At 60.6% G+C, this 16,135-nt stretch overlaps 2 protein-coding genes and 2 non-coding genes across 5 annotated transcripts; 2 read left to right on the top strand and 2 right to left on the bottom strand.

Moving 5' to 3' along the window:
- Positions 1–496: 496 nt before the first annotated feature.
- On the top strand, positions 497–4,257 carry MOGAT3 (monoacylglycerol O-acyltransferase 3). Its single transcript, XM_087919009.1, is given in 10 exon segments — positions 497–713; positions 938–1,111; positions 1,279–1,386; positions 1,878–1,948; positions 2,215–2,233; positions 2,236–2,418; positions 2,785–2,956; positions 3,165–3,295; positions 3,298–3,366; positions 3,993–4,257. Coding segments are annotated over 10 exon segments (1,299 nt in total). The 3' UTR covers positions 4,148–4,257.
- A 1,903-nt stretch (positions 4,258–6,160) lies between these two features.
- Positions 6,161–6,234, bottom strand: TRNAT-AGU (transfer RNA threonine (anticodon AGU)). Its single transcript has one exon. It is a non-coding gene; the product is annotated as a tRNA-Thr (tRNA).
- Positions 6,235–6,615: 381 nt separating this feature from the next.
- TRNAW-CCA (transfer RNA tryptophan (anticodon CCA)) lies at positions 6,616–6,687 on the bottom strand. The gene has a single exon. It is a non-coding gene; the product is annotated as a tRNA-Trp (tRNA).
- A 4,114-nt stretch (positions 6,688–10,801) lies between these two features.
- Positions 10,802–15,421, top strand: NAT16 (N-acetyltransferase 16 (putative)). 2 transcript variants are annotated; one of them, XM_026723569.2, is made up of 4 exons: positions 10,802–10,942; positions 12,289–12,495; positions 13,504–13,728; positions 14,613–15,421. In XM_026723569.2, exons 2-4 carry the CDS (start codon positions 12,310–12,312, stop codon positions 15,159–15,161), a joined length of 960 nt encoding a protein of 319 aa, XP_026579354.1. In that variant the 5' UTR covers positions 10,802–10,942; positions 12,289–12,309; the 3' UTR covers positions 15,162–15,421. The 2 variants fall into 2 exon arrangements, with proteins under 2 accessions (XP_026579354.1, XP_087775170.1); XM_087919044.1 differs by lacking the exon at positions 10,802–10,942 and adding an exon at positions 11,315–11,546.
- Positions 15,422–16,135: the final 714 nt, after the last annotated feature.

The following is a 16,135-nucleotide window of genomic DNA, read 5'->3' as shown; positions in this document are numbered from 1 at the left end:
CAGGGCATTAGGGAGCCTCGTCCCGGGTGCAGCCGCAGCAGAGCCAGGATGGCTCCTCGGATGGATTTCCCTGGGATCCGGAATCCCTGGGGCCTGATTGGCTGGCCAGCCTGGGGGAGGCAGGGAGGCCTGTGCCTGGGGGAGCTAAATGGGGGAGGGGCTTTCTGGAGGGAGTGTGGGGGGCTGCTGCAGGAAGCTGGACCGGGCGCTGGTGGGATGAGGCGGAGAGAGCACCTGGGCTGGAGGCTCGGTCTTCCCCGGGCAGGGGAGGCGAGGGGCCCAGCCGAGGGAGGCCTGGGCACCTGCCGGCCTTCTTCGGCTCCGGGCTGGGGCTGCTGCCTCCTCTCTGCTGCTGCATTAGCCCCCCCTGCCCCCAACCCAGGTCCTGGGGGCCTCCAGGGCCGGCCTGGGTGCAGAGGGAGGCGAGGGAGCCTTTGAAGCCCTTGGCCCCCTCAGGGGACGGAAGCTGAAGGGGGAGGAGGGGAGGTACGGGGGCATGTTTAGCTCCCGTTGGGGAAGCGTCTCCAGGCTAGGCGGGGGGCGAGAGGAATCTGGGCCAGAGCGGCCTTTGCCCTGCCCTGAGCCTTGCTGGCAGCTGACCTTTGACCCCTGCCTGAGCCCAGCCCACCTCGGAGGGCTCCAAGGGCTGGAAGACCAAGCAGAGCCGGGCTGGCGGGTGGGGAGCAGGCGGCCAGGCTCCCTGCAGGGCCCCGGTGGCAGGGCGGGGGCGGGGGGGCGGGCCTTGTGTGGTGGCTTCTGCCCCGGCCTCCTCCTCCTTCCTCCTTCCTCCTCCTCCTCCTCCTCCGCTTGGAGCACCTGCTCTCCTGCCTGCTGGCAGGCCGAAGTTCAGCTGCAGAGCCTGCAGGACGCGGAGCCTCATGGACGGGCCGGTGGGAGCCTCTCCGCCCCCGGGTAGGTCCTCTCCCCTTCCCTGCAGCCGGGGGAGGGGAAGGAGCAGGGGACTCTGGGTGCCGGGGGGAGCTTGGGGGCTGCTCCTGGACTGGGGGCCCCTTTTTGTACCCCGCCACAGGTCAGCCGGAGAAGGGGATCCTGCTTCGGCAGCTGGAGGCCCTCAGCGTCTTCCAGTGGGTGCTGACCTTCCTCTTCTTCGGTAGGAGCGGGGGGAGGATGTGGGGTGGGAGCCTGTGGGCTCAGGCCAGCCCCCTTCCTCTTGGGAGGGGAGGGCGGCCCCTCGGGGCAAAGGGGCCTGGGGGCCTTCTGAGCCCAGGTGGGGGGGCAGGCAGGGGCCCCATGTGAAGCCTGGCCTCCCCCCTCCAGGCCTCTTCTTCACCCTGCTCCTAATTTACCTGCTCTTCACCTCCTTCTGGTCGCTGAGCGTGCTCTACTTCGCCTGGTGGATGGTGGACTTGGAGACCCCGATGCACGGTGCGGAGCTCCCCCTCCCTCCCTCCCTCCCTCCCTCCCCGGGATCCCCCCCTCCGCCCAGGGCTGCCCCCTCGGCCTTCAAGCTGCCAGGGCTCTTCCTGATCCTCCTGCAGCAAGAGGGGGGGTCCTTGGGGTCTCTGCCCCTGTGGGGCCCTCTCGGGTCCTGAGCCCAGACCCCCTTTCCGGTGGGAGGCGGCTGTGGAGCTGGGCGGGGGAGGGGGGGCCGGGGGGGACAAGAACTGTGGTCTTTGGGCGGTGGCCTTCTCAAAGGGGGTGCCCTCTTGCCCTCCGCCTGGACTCTTGGCCAGGCAGGTTCCCCGGGGGAAGCTGGATCTGGCCACCGAACACCTCCCCCGACCCCCCCACCCCCGCTGATCCCCCAAACCCCAGCCGCCGCCTCCTACCCGCGGGCCCAGCCGGGCAGCCGGGCCCCACGGTTCCCCTTGCAGGACCAGCCACCCACTCGGGGCTCTTGCGCTCTCTCCCGGCAGGAGGACGTCGCAGCCAGTGGATGAGGAGCTGGAAGGTCTGGGAGCTGCACAGGGACTATTTCCCCATCCAGGTAGGAGGAGGAGGAGGAGGAGGAGGAGCCCTGGGTGGAGGCCGCGGCCCCACCTGGCCCCCTGAAAGAGCTGCTTCCCGCTGGGCCCGGCTAGCCCCAGGCCCAGCCCCCTCCACGGCTTGGAAAACGGGGGAAGGGGGTGAAGGCCGTGGACTCTTTGGGTGGGACGGTTGGCCTGTGGGACCCACTGCCCCCCCTGCAGGGAGGCCTGCTCTGCCCCAGGGCAGGAGAGGGAGGGGCCCCCCACCGCTCTGCTCTCCCCGCAGCTGGTGAAGACGGCCGAACTGCCCCCACCCGGAACTACGTGCTGGGCTCCCACCCCCACGGCATCATCTGCGCCGGAGCCTTTTCCGCCTTCTGCACGGAGGCCTGTGGCTTCTCCCGGACCTTTCCCGGCCTGACCTCCAGCCTGGCCCTCCTGGCCGGTCTCTTCTACGTGCCCGTCTATCGCGAGTACATGATGAGCTCAGGTGGGGAACCGCCTTTCCTCCCCTGCCTGGTGTCGGGCCACCCGTCCTTTGCGCCTCGGAGGCCAGGCGCCCCTCCGGTCCGGCACTCTGAGGCTTGGGAGGGTTTTTTTGGGGGGGTGGCTGCCGCAGTGACCCTCTCTTTGGAGTGTTTGGGACCCAGCAACCCCCTCCCCCTTGGACCTTCCTGCCCTGGACTCGCAGGGAAGGGAATCTCCTCAGTGGGGGGGGAGGGGAGGCAGAGGGCAGAGGAGGCTCCTGATGCCCTCCGTGGCCAGGCGGGGAGGGGGGTCCGGCCACCAGGCGAAGGCGCACTAGGGCTATGCAATGCGGTCGCTTCCCCCCTGCCCCCCCCTTGTCCCACTCCAGGGATGGTGCCCGTCAGCAAGAGGTCTCTGGACTTCCTGCTCCGAGCGGGGCCTGGACGGGCGGTGGTCATTGTGGTGGGCGGGGCCATGGAGTCCCTGGACTGCAATCCCGGCGAGCAACGGGTGCATCTCTCCGGCCGGCGAGGCTTCGTGCGGCTGGCGCTGGAGCACGGGTGAGGGTCTCCCCACGGCCTGGGCGGGGATGAGGGCCGCTGGCTCCAGTCATGGGCAGGTGAGGGGGAAGAGCTCTCAGCGGCCTCCCCCGGGCTCCTCTCGGCTGAGGGGCCAAAGCGTAGGACCCCACGGGGGTGGGCGGGCGTGTGTGGGGGCTCTCCTACCTGTCCCTGAGCAGAATCCCCCTCCCCCGCATTTCTGTTCCAGGGCTGACCTGGTCCCCGTCTTCTCCTTTGGAGAGAACGACATTTTCCGGCAGGTGCAGTTCCCCAGGGGAAGCCGCCTCCACCGTCTCCAGCTTTGGTTCAAGCAGCTGGCCGGCTTCGCTCCCTGCCTTTTCGTGGGCGCGGCCTCTTTTTCAGCCGCTGCTGGGGGCTCCTGCCCCAGCCCTCCCCCATCACGGTTGTAGGTGAGCCTGGGATCTTCTCCTACCCCACCCCTCCCCCGGGCGGTGGGAGAGCAGCCTTCTGCTCCACTTCCTCTCTCCCACAGACCCAGCCGCTCTGTTTCTCTCTCTCTCTCTCCCGCTCCTCTCTCTCTTCCTCCCTCCCTTTCTCCCTCCCTCTCCCTCCCTCCCTCTCTCTCTCCCTCCCTCTTTCTCCCTCCCTCCCTCTCTCTCTTTCTCTCTTTCTCCCTCCCTCCCTCTCTCTCCCCTTTTATCCCTTCCTCCGTCTCTTCCTCCCTCCCTCCTTCCCTCTTCCTCCCTCCCTCTCTCTCTCTCTCCCTCCCTCTCCCTCCCTCCCTCTCTCTCCCTCCCTTTCTCCCTCCCTCTCCCTCCCTCCCTCTCTCTCTCCCTCCCTCTTTCTCCCTCCCTCCCTCTTCCTCCCTCCCTCTCTCTCCCTCTTATCCCTTCCTCCATCCCTCTTTCTCCCTCCCTCCTTCCCTCTTCCTCCCTCCCTCTCTCTCTCCCTCTCTCTCTTCCTCCCCCTCCCTCTCTCCCTCTCCTCCCTCCCTCCCTCTCTCTCTCTCCCTCCCTCTCTCTCCCTCCCTCTCTCTCCCTCCCTCTCTCTCTTTCTCTCTCTTTCTCGTTTGCAGTGGGGAAACCGATCCACGTCCCTTTGCGCCCACACCCCAACCCGGAGGAGGTGGACCACTACCACGGCCTCTACGTCCAGGCACTGCAGCGACTCTTCGAGGAGCACAAGGGCAGCTGTGGCCTCCCCCCCTCGCAGCAGCTCTTCATCGCCTAGGGACCCCTCCCCGCCCAGGGAGCCGGGCGCCTGTCTATGCTGCAGGCCCAGGCGGGGGTCCCCCCTTCTGCTCCCCCCCGTCACAATAAAGAGCGTCATTACGTTTTGTGGCAGCCACGTCCGCTTTCTGCGTCGAATGGGAGCGGGGTTGTCAGAGGTGGGCAGGGGGAGCCTGGGCCCAAGGAGGTCACGGAAGGGGGACACGGATGGCAAGGGGCCCCTCCCGTGGGCTGCAGGCTTTGCTCGCTGGGGGCCTCTTGGGGGTGGGGTGGGGGTGGCAAGCCGCATGCTAGCCGGGCCTCATCCAGTCGGTTGGCAAAGCAGATCCCAGCTTCTCGGTCAGATGGGACAATGTGGGATAGGCGGGATCCTCGCCAGGGGGATTCGTAACTGGCTGACCAGCTGGACTCAGCGTAGAATCCTCCATGGAGCTGCATCTCCACGGAGGGGACCATGTAGTGGGGAACCCCAAATTTCCGTCCTGGGCCCGGTTTTCTTCAACATCTTCCTGAATGACTGAGATGAGGGGGTAGAAGGGGAACCCATCCAATTTGCAGACCACACACCAAGCTGGCGATGGGGGATTACGAACTCTTTAGTCTGAAGATTGAGAAGGATCTTGACAGACATGCACGCTGGGCCCCATCAAAATGGAAATCAGTGCTGGGAAAAGCGAGGTTTTGCGTGGAGTCAAGAAAACCAAATGGACAGATACAAGATACGCAGCAACAGGAGTCGCGCTTAGACTTACGTACCACTTCACGGTGCTTCCCAGCTCGCTCTCAGCGGTTTACAGAGTCAACAATCTGGGTCCTCATTTTACTGACCATGGAAGGATGGGTCAACCTGGAGCCTGGTGCGATTTGCACTGCCAAAGTGCAGGCGGTCAGCAGAAGTAGCCTGCGGTGCTGCCCTCTAACCGCTGCGCCTCCTCACAGCCCCTGGCTCAACCGCAGGGACCGAGTGGGAGGGAGGGAGGGGCAAAGATGAGCCACCAGGGCGCTACAGCTGCAGAAAGCCGGAGGCAACGCCAGGCTGCACCCACAGAGGGGTCCCCAAAGGAGCCTTTTCCAGGAGCCAGCGGGTCTTCCTGGGTTTTCCTTGGAAGGCGTTTGGCTTCTTCTCATCCAAGAAGCTGCTTCAGCTCTGACTGGGTGGCGGGGAGCCATTCCGCGCTTATCCAGTCAGAGTTGAAGAAGCTTCCTGGGTGAGAAGAAGCGAAATGCCTTCCAAGGAAAACCCAGGAAGCCCCTCTGGGACAGCCATGGCCGGGGTGGGGTGGGGGGGGGAGGGCGGCTGAGACTCTCCAGAGGAAGCAGACGGACCGTCTCCCCACCCCAGCTGGCGATGCTGCTGTTGCTGGTGCGTTCTATCGCCCTGGTGAGGCCACACGGGGACAGCGGCAGGCAGAGGTGGTCACCGCCATGCCAACACAAAGGCGGAGACTCCGGAAAAAGGGCCGGAAAGAGGCACGGAGGGATGGCAGAGGGCCCCCGTGGGTGGCTGGGGAGGGGGGAGGGGGAGGGCCAATGGAGGATGGGAGCCGGTCAGATGGGAGGCCAGGGCTCCTCATACCTGAGGGCCCATCACCAAAAGGGCCGGGATTGGCTTGCTTGCAGCGGAGAGCAGGAAAAGGGGTCCTGGGTGGAAGGAGGACGGGGTTCAAGGGAGGAGACCCAACCTGGAGGGAAGGGGAGACATTCTGGAGGGGGTGGGGAGGGGGATGATGCATCACTGGAGGCTTTCAGAAGGAGACGCTACGGTACATAATCCTGCCCTGAGCAGGGGTCAGACTAGAAGACCTCCAAGGTCCCTTCCAGCCCCAGGATGCGTGTTGCCTCCCCCTTTCTGGGGGCCCAGGAGAGAGGAGCAGCAGCGGGTGGAGGGGGAGTGGTGGGGGGGGGGCGATGAGCAGACCTTCCCGGCCTTGACCTGGCCGGCCCGAGGGCTCCGCCGGCCGCGCTCCCGGGGTCCCCCTCCACCCGCAAAATGAGAAGCAGCCGGTTGGCAAAAAGGCACCGCTGGGATTCGAACCCAGGATCTCCTGTTTACTAGACAGGCGCTTTAACCAACTAAGCCACGGCGCCACCCGCCGGCTAACTTCCGCGCGGGCCTGGCTGTTCAGTGCAAGCCGGCCTGAAAGCGTCTCGCAAAACCCGGGCAGGAGTTCCGGGGTTGGACGGGAGGGCGACGTTCTCGGAGCCAAGAGACGGACTGGCCGAGCCCCCAGCGGGAGCGGGAGCGGGACGGGAGGCGGCGGAGGCCCCCCTGGAGGTCGGGGGGCTGTAGACCAGGCCCGGGTGACGGATCCCCCGAGGGAGCTGAACTCCGCGGATCAGGGCTGGTTGCTGCCGCTGCGGGAGGGGAGCCGACCCCGCACCGATACCCGGGGGCTCCGTCTGCCTCCCCCCGCCGCCCCGCCGCCCCGCCCCTCCGTGTGTCAGCGCAGCCCGGAGTAAAAAGGGGATTGACCCCGACGTGATTCGAACACGCAACCTTCTGATCTGGAGTCAGACGCGCTACCGTTGCGCCACGAGGTCGGCGGCGGGGCTCCTGGGGCAGCCTCCCCTGTGGGCCTGGGCGGGCCTCGAGCGGAGGGCCAGCCCAGGCGGGACCCCCCCTCTGGGGCTGGACAGGGGCGGGGCCCCTCGGTTCCTCCCGGACGCCCGAAAGCTGCGCTTCCAGCCCTTCCTACGTCGGCTCCGGCCCTCGTCGCCCCTCTCCCGCTTCCCGCTTCCCCGGCAGCGGAGCCCGAGGAGTCCCGGTTGATTGGTCGGGCGAGGAGGCATCGGAGGCTTCCTTGGCTGTCCGGTCTCTCCGGGGTTCGGAAGTCCCTCCCTTTCTTCTTCTTCTTCTTCTTCTTCTTCTTCTTCTTCTTCTTCTTCTTCTTCTTCTTCTTCTTCTCCTTCTCCTCCTTCTTCTTCTTCTTTTCCTTCTCCCCCCAACCCTCGGTTTCCTTAGGTTTTATTTCCATCCCATTTCCCCCTGGGCTCCTCTGGACTCGCAAGCCTCTTTTGCCACTTCTGGGCTTCCTCACCACCACAGATGGTCTGGGAACCACCTGGGAACCACCTGGGAGCCACCCAGGGTCACTGGCAAAATTGTAATGATGGATAGAAGGAAGGAAGGAAGGAAGGAAGGAAGGAAGGAAAGAAAGATGGATGATAGATGATAGATAGATGATAGATGATAGATGATAGATGATAGATAGATAGATAGATAGATAGATAGATAGATAGATAGATAGATAGATAGATAGATAGATAGATAGATAGATAGGTCACTGTCTGGAATACTCCACCCGACTGTGGTTTTTTTCCCCCAAAACCCCAAACTGTAGCCTTAGACTGTCTACGATGGACCTCACCCCTTTCCTAGGAGGTCTGCAGGGGGCTTGCATAAGCGCTCCAACGTGCCTACTGTCCCTGTCCTATTGTTTCTTTTTATTTTTATTTCTTTTATTTTTTCTTATATGTATCTATGTATCCATAACCATGTTTATACATACCTGTTATCTAATAATCGCTTGACAAAAATAGATGGATGGATGGATGGATGGATAGATAGATGATAGATGGATGGATAGATGGATAGATGGATGGATGGATGGATGGATGGATAGATGATGGATGGATAGATAGATGATGGATGGATAGATAGATGGATAGATAGATGATAGATGGATGGATGGATGGATAGATAGATAAAATGATGATAGATATAAATGGATGGATAGATAGATGATAGATGGATGGATAGATAGATGGATGGATGGATAGAGGGATGGATAGATAGATGATAGATGGATGGATAGATAGATAGATGATGGATGGATGATAGATGGATGGATAGATGGATAGATGGATGGATGGATGGATAGATAGATGATAGATGGATGGATAGATAGATGATAGATGGATGGATGGATGGATAGATAGATGATAGATAGATAGATAGATAGATAGATAGATAGATAGATAGATGATGGATGGATAGATAGATAGATAGATAGATAGATAGATAGATAGATGGATAGATAGATGATAGATGGATGGATAGATAGATAGATGATGGATGGATGGATAGATGGATGGATAGATAGATAGATGGATGGATAGATAGATAGATGATGGATGGATAGATGGATGGATGGATAGATGATAGATGGATGGATAGATAGATAGATGATGGATGGATGGATAGATAGATAGACAGATGATAGATGAGATGGATGGATAGATAGATGATAGATGATGGATGGATAGATAGATGGATGGATAGATAGATGATAGATGATGGATAGATGGATAGATGGATAGATGGATAGATGGATTGATAGATGGATGGATAGATAGATAGATGATGAATGGATGGATAGATGGATGGATGGATGGATGGATGGATAGATGATAGATGGATGGATAGATAGATAGATGATGGATGGATGGATAGATGGATAGATGGATAGATGGATAGATAGATGGATAGATGGATGGATGAATAGATAGATGATAGATGGATGGATAGATAGATAGATGATGGATGGATGGATAGATGGATGGATAGATAGATAGATGATAGATGGATGGATAGATAGATAGATGATGGATGGATGGATAGATGGATAGATAGAAATGGATAGATGGATAGATGGAATAAATAGATGGATAGATAGATGATGGATGGATGGATAGATGGATGGATGAATAGATAGATAGATGATAGATGGATGGATAGATAGATAGATGATGGATGGATGGATAGATAGATGATAGATGGATGGATAGATAGATGAGATAGATGGATGGATGGATAGATGGATAGATGGATAGATGGATAGATGGATGGATGGATGGATGGATGATGATGGATGGATGGATGGATGGATAGATGGATGATAGATAGATAGATGATGGATGGATAGATAGATGGATGGATGGATAGATAGATGATAGATGGATGGATAGATAGATAGATGATGGATGGATGGATAGATGGATGGATAGATAGATAGATGGATGGATGGATGGATGGATAGATGATAGATGGATAGATGGATAGATGGATTGATAGATGAATGGATAGATAGATAGATGATGAATGGATGGATAGATGGATGGATGGATAGATAGATAGATGATAGATAGATGGATGGATAGATGGATGATGGATGATAGATGAATGGATAGATGGATAGATGATGATGGATGGATAGATGGATGGATGGATAGATAGATAGATGATGGATGGATGGATAGATAGATGGATGGATGGATGGATGGATAGATGGATAGATGGATGGATAGATAGATAGATGGATAGATGGATAGATGGATGGATAGATGGATAGATAGATGGATAGATGGATGGATGGATAGATAGATGATAGATGGATGGATAGATAGATAGATGATGGATGGATGGATAGATGGATAGATAGATAGATAGATGGATGGATAGATAGATAGATGATGGATGGATAGATAGATGGATGGATAGATAGATAGATAGATGGATGGATGGATGGATGGATGGATAGATGGATAGATAGATGATGATGGATAGATGGATAGATAGATAGATAGATAGATGATAGATGATGGATGGATAGATGATGGATAGATGGATAGATGGATAGATGGATAGATGGATAGATAGATGGATAGATAGATAGATGATAGATAGATGGATGGATAGATAGATGATGATGATGATAGATGATGGATGATGATGGATAGATGGATAGATGGATAGATAGATAGATGGATAGATAGATGGATAGATAGATGATGGATGGATGGATAGATGGATGGATGAATAGATAGATAGATGATAGATGGATGGATAGATAGATAGATAGATGATGGATGGATGGATAGATGGATAGATAGATAGATAGATAGATGATAGATGATGGATGGATAGATGATGGATAGATGGATAGATAGATAGATGGATAGATAGATGATGGATGGGTGGATGGATGGATGGATGGATGGATAGATACATAGATGATGGATGGATAGATGGATAGATGGATGGATGGATAGATAGATAGATAGATAGATAGATGATAGATGATGGATGGATAGATGGATAGACAGATAGATAGATAGATGATGGATAGATAGATGGATAGACAGATAGATAGATAGATGGATAGACAGATAGATAGATAGATAGATAGATAGATAGATAGATAGATAGCCTGGAAGACCCAGCCCAGCCGGCTGCCCCTTCAAGAGAGGCGGCTGCCTTTGGGTGCTCCGTGCAGGTGTGCCAGGCGCAGGCGCTCAGCTCAGCCTCCCTTGCTCCCCCTCCAGGGCCAGGGAAGAGCCCCCTCCCCTCGCTTCCTCCAGCCTTGGACACCCCTTAAAGTGACTTCCGGCTCCTTCAGGGCCGGAAAAGGGGGAGGCTCCCTAGAGTCGGCCGGGGGTGTCATCGGGCTCCTCCAGAGTGGGAGCTGCTGCCGGCGGCGGCCGCCCCGGCGCTTTGAACGCAGCCGGTGCCCGGCATCTGCCGGCGGGGAGAGAAGCATCTGCCTGGCCGGGCCTCCCACGCTCTCCTCGGGTGCCCTCTCCTGCCCCCGACACTGACGTAAAAGCGCGTGAGAGTGGGGGGAGTAGCGCCCCCAGCCGTTGGTGGGCGGGGCCAAGGGAGGGGTGGGGGAGCTTATCTCCATCCTTCCTGGGAGGCGAGGAGGACCGGCCGGCCACCCGAGACCGCCACGGCCAGAGGTTCCCGGCAGGTGCGCCATCGGCTCCCGACTCTCCCGGCCCTTCCGCGCTTCCGCAGGTATGGCGACGCTTCCCTGCCTCGGCCTGTCGGCATCCGCGGGTGGCGGGGGCGGGGGGAGAGGGAGGGGCTGCTCGGGGATTCGCGCCTCGCGTCCCGCTCGCTCCTTTCTGCCGCCGAGGCCGGAGGGGAAGTTGGCGGCGGCCGGCAGCTCCTCCAGCCGAGAGAGCCTCGGCGGCGGCGCGAGGGCGCGAGCTGGCTCTCTGCTGGCCTCCCGTTCGCTCCCCGGGAGCTTTCCGTGGGAAGGGAAGGTCTCCCCCCGGCCCCGATCCCGCGGAGCAGAAGACTTGGCCAGGGGAGGACGGCTGGCTGGAGGGGGTCTGGCGGGGGGGCTCCTCGACTCCCAGCTCCGCCCTGCAGGTTCTCCCGAGGAAGGGGGGCTGCTGCGCTCCCGCTTCGTGCCTTTTCTGTTTCTAGGGCTCATCACCTGACCAGCAAGAACGAGGTGCTCTCTCTCTCCCTCCCCCTCCCTCCCCCCCTCTCAGAGAAAATGCAGGGCAATGGGGGAGGGGGAAGCAATGTATGCCCCTCCCCAGGGCGATTTGGTCAGGCAAGCTTTGTGGGCCGGTTCAGGTGCCAGGGAACCGAACCTGCACTGAGGGAGGTGAGGCTGAGCTTCCGTTCCGCTCTTCGGACGGTTTGGCCTGGGGGGGGAGGGTAGAAAATGGAGGGGAAACCAGAGGGCAGAGGTCGCATCAAGGGCATTGCGCTGAGAGCCTCTGCCCGACCCCGGGATGGGGAGAGGGGACTTTGGTTGCGCCCGTCTTTGGTCAAGCGGTTCCTTCCGGGCCCCCAGGTGGGTCTCTGTCTTCCCCACTGGCATTCGGCTCAGCCCGGGGCCTCCCGCCGGCCCTTGGTCCTTGCTGCCCCTTACTCCGAGGGGGTGGCTTCCCGGTTCACAAAAAGGGCTTTGGGCTGAAGCTTTGACTGCCACCCGTTGCCTGGACTTGGACTCGATGCCAGGGCGGGTAGACTGGCTCCATCCAGATCCCGAGGCTGCACTTTCTCCAAAGGCACAACCTGCACTGGGACAGCGTGTCTCCCTCCCCCCCCCCGGTTGTAGGGTGCCACGGGGGGCTTCTGCTGAAATCGACGGGAAGCAGGAAGGACCCGCTAGGCAGAGATGACCGAATGGCTCGCGCGGATCATGGAACCACCTTCTCTTGCGGGGCGTAGGCCTATCCCCAGCTCCTCTTCTCCTTGCCCAGCCTCGCCCTCCGTCCCTCCCAAGGGGGCCCGTCACAAGCCTAGGCGCCCTGCACCCGCCTGGGGGCCAGCTGGGCTGCTTGGGGAGGGCTGGGGGGACCCCCTTCCCGGGGTCTTGATGGATGTCTGTGTCCCTGCAGCCGCAGCTGCTTGTGCGAGCCATGAAACTGGAAAGTGCGGCTGACGCGCAGCTGGAGTTCACCATTGCCACGGAAAGAGACTTTGAGGAGATCCTGGCCATCTCCCAGGGGATCTACGGAGGCCTCGACTACCTCCCAAGCCGCTACCATGCCTGGATCCATGAGCCGAACCGCACCGTTGTGCTGGCCAAGAAGAATGGCCTCGTGGTAGGAGCCTGGGCAAAGCTGCCTCTCTTCCCCAAGCCTTCAGCTTCAACGGCAGCGAGACCCTCCGTCATGGGCAGGGAAGGGGGGGAGGAGGAGGAGGAGGAGGACACGGGGCCTTTGGCTGCCCAGGGACCGGCTCCCCAAGAGGACGACCCCAGGGGCCCGGCCCCCCAATGTCCAGGGGGCACCGCTACATCCTTCCGTTCTCAAGAGAGGCTGAGTTACGGCAGCGTTCCGGGTTTGCCCCTGGCTCTCCAGAGGGGCTTGCAGAATTCTTGGGGCGCCTCCCCATAGTGGAGGGTCCAGCCAAGCTTACGGTCCAGACTCCAGACAAACCGCTTGGCCCTACAATGGCAACAGGCCACATGGGAAGGAGCCCCCCAAGGAAAAGGGGGGACCCGGCCTCGCCTGTTCTTAGGCACATGGATTGCGTCCCAATGGCTCCTCTTGTCAGGTTGTGAAGGGAACAGCCGGAATTTGACAAATAGTTTCTAAACAGGCATTGCCCCCCCGCCCAAAGCCCTTGGCTGGGGGCCAGGTTGGGTTAGCTGTGCGGTCCCTTTGTGGACTTCAAAGCGGAAGAAGAGACCCCCTGAACCAGAAACCCAGAATTCTTCCCAAGGGTCTTTCACTTTGCTGAACAGGCCACACTTGGGATGTTCCCCCCGCAGAGCCTTTGGGAAGGAATCCTCAGGCCAAGGCAGGGACTCACCAAGCCCTGCTTGGATGCCCCCCACCCCAAGTTTCATCAATTGGAGAAGAAGGGCCCCCAAGGAAACCCCTCCCTCCCCTTCAGAGCAAGCCGTAGTTTCCTGGTCCCTGGGTTGTTCCTCTGGGCGTCAGGTGGGGCTCTGGCCCCCATCAAGGAACCTGGGGGCTTCCTTGGTGGGGTGCAGTGGGGCTGGTGGAGTTTGCACCCTCAGTGGGGCCAGGCCCCCTCCCGTGCTTGCTCCATCCATCGGACCCCATGAAAGTTAATTCTCGGCTCCCGCCGCCATCTGCCCCCAGATAGGGCTCCAGTCGGTCTACATCATTGACGCGGGAGAGACTGCCCTGGTGGAGGGGCTGCGCGTTGCACCCTGGGAGCGTGGCAAAGGCGTGGCTGGGGATTTGCAGCGATTCTGCTCTGCCATGGTGAAGGAGAAGCATCCGGAAGTGAAAGTCTCCCGCCTGACCCGGGACGACAAGCTGGGGGCCAAAGACTTGAGGAAGTATCGCATCATTGCAAAACAGGTGAATGGACCCTGGAGCCACCTGTCCCTTCTGGGGGAGGCAGAGGAGGCGGGCGGGGCCAAGTGGACCAAGGGGCTGGGCGAGAGGTGGACGCAGGGCCCTCGGGGGAGAGGCCAACTGCCGCGTCCGGTTGGGAGTGCAAGCCAGGGCTCAAGGTCGTGGGCAGCCCGGCAAGCTGAGGCCGAGGACTCGGTGCTTCAGCCAGGCTGGGGGCACTGCCAGAAGGCACAGTCCCCAGCCCATGGGATGGCGTGCCCGGGCCTGCCCCCCTCAGCCCTTTGCGGGGGGAGGCTGAGGTCCCCGTTGGGCCCCGGACGAGGAGGAGGCCCCCAGAGCAGAAGGGCCTCTGGCCAAGGAGATTAGGGCGGATTCTTCCCAGCCTGGCTCCTTCTGGACCACCGGGGGAGGGACCGCGTCCGCTTTGGCAGGAGCAATGGCAGTTCCGCTTGGACTTTCCTCAAAATGGGCGCCATCTTCCTAGAAAGCCTTCGGAGGCAGGACCCCGGGAGTCCGAGGGAGGGGAGGCGCCCAGCTGCTCAGCCCAAGGCCCGTCCCAGGCGCAGGAGGGGATGGCACAGCTGCTGGCCAAGCCCAGCCTCTCAGTCCTCCCCCCCTCCTGCCAGGGAGTCTCAGCAGCCCATTTCCCTTCCCTTCCCTTCTTTCCGTTCCTCTTGGGAAAGGCCCCCGGGGTCCACTCGGGGCCCACCTACCGGCTGCCTGGGAAGCCCCGCTCCAGGCCCTCCCCCGTGGCCGGAGGAAGCGGGCCGGCCCCAAGAGGCCCGCAGGCAGAGGGGAGTCAGCCCCCCCCCCGCAGCAGTCCGCGGCTCGGTTGCTTCCCCGCCAGGCTTTTCTCCGCCCCCTGACAAAGGCCCCTCCCCTCCCAGGGGATCCTTCTGCTGCGCTTCCAGGCCCAGGAGCTGCTCTCCCGCTTGGACGCTGTGGCGCTGGCTGGGGGCGGCTTCCGCCTGGAGCCTTCGGAGCTGCTCCTGGAGAGGGAGGTGCCGGAGGTCGTGCTGAGGGAGGCTTTCCGGAGCGAAGTCCTGCCCAACCAGACCATCATCCAGGACTGGCAGCCCTTCAAGGCCACTCGGAGCAACCTGGCCCTCCTGCAGAAGAAGAGCCTGCGCTGGGTGGTTGACCAGAAGGCCCGCCCCACCGTGGCCACCCTGAGCACCCAGCCCTTCGCCATCCCGCTGGGCAAGGACTGGCAGTACCTGAACATCGACGCCTTTGGCCGCAACCTGGCCCAGCTCAAGAGCCAGCTGGTCCACCACCTGCACCTCCAGGTGCCCGGCCTGCAGGGTGGCGTCATGTGCCAGCTGTTCCTGGAGCCCCAGCTGTGGCTGGAGATGGCCGCCTTCTGCCAGGAGGCCCTGGGCCTGGAGCTGGCGAAGGACTACACCGAGCAGTACCTGCTGGAGGCTGACATCTGAAGGGGCCCCGAGAAGGCCCCCTCCCTCCCCGAGCCCCCTTGCCCACCAGGGGTCTCCCCTGCCTCTCCGACAAGCCCAGCCTGCCCTCTTGGGGGCGCCCAGGCTGTCCCGGTGCAGAAGAGGCTGGGTCCCCCACCCCTTGTTGGCTCCTGCACCAGGGCCTGCAGCCCCAGCCCTTCCCTAGGGAGCAGCCCACGGGAAGGGGAGGACGGGTGGCCTCTCCAGAGGGCTGGGCCCCAACCTGTGTCCTGGGCACGAAAGCCCCCCGCCCCCGGCCTAGGTGCTCTCCCTCCCTCCCTCCCTCCCTCCCTCCCTCCCTCCCTCCCTCCCTCCCTCCCTCTGCTCAGTGCTTTGGCCGTCTCTCCCTCACAGTCATCCTGCTGATGCCCCACTGCTGCCCCACAGGAGCCTTGGCATCCGGCATTCAAACATGGTGGAAATCTCAGGCCAGTTCAAGGGGTTCGACCTCCGCGTGTACCTCAGTCCTCCACGCTCCAGGGGGCGCTGAAGCTGGAGCTCCCCATCCAGCGGGAGGTCCTTCCGCAGGGCCAGGGCCGAAAAGCAGCGACTCTGCCCCCCACAAGGCACATCCACATCCCGGTCTTCCAAGTGGGGAAGGCCAACCGCTGCTCTTCCAGCCAGGCTGAGCGAGGGAGGGGCCGGTTCGAGGGGACAAAGGACTGAGGGAGCTGCCCCTGGGAGCCAAGGCCACGGGCCCAAGGTGGCCCCGTGGGCAGCCCTTAGCCTGTGGGGCCAGCTGAGGTCCTCTTTGGCGGCAGACCCTTCAGCGGCGCTGGGTGCCCTCGTGCCCAAAGTCCCCGCGGCCAGCCCCCTTGCCCCACAGAGGCCTACGGCTGGGCACTGGTCAAGCGTTCCAGCCATGGTTCCCACTGGGGGCCGCCGCCAAGAGCTGCTCCTGGGGGACAAGGCGTAGCTCCTCTCTGCTCCAGTTCTCCCCCGCCCAGACCCTGGAA

The sequence above is a fragment of the Pseudonaja textilis genome, unplaced genomic scaffold (genome assembly GCF_049901715.1).
Source record: "Pseudonaja textilis isolate UNSWEBS1 unplaced genomic scaffold, rPseTex1.2 PTEXSCF23, whole genome shotgun sequence".
In the NCBI taxonomy this organism is placed as follows: domain Eukaryota; kingdom Metazoa; phylum Chordata; class Lepidosauria; order Squamata; family Elapidae; genus Pseudonaja; species Pseudonaja textilis.
The sequence above is the reverse complement of the archived record's forward strand: the minus strand, read 5'-3'. Positions and strand labels throughout refer to the sequence as shown.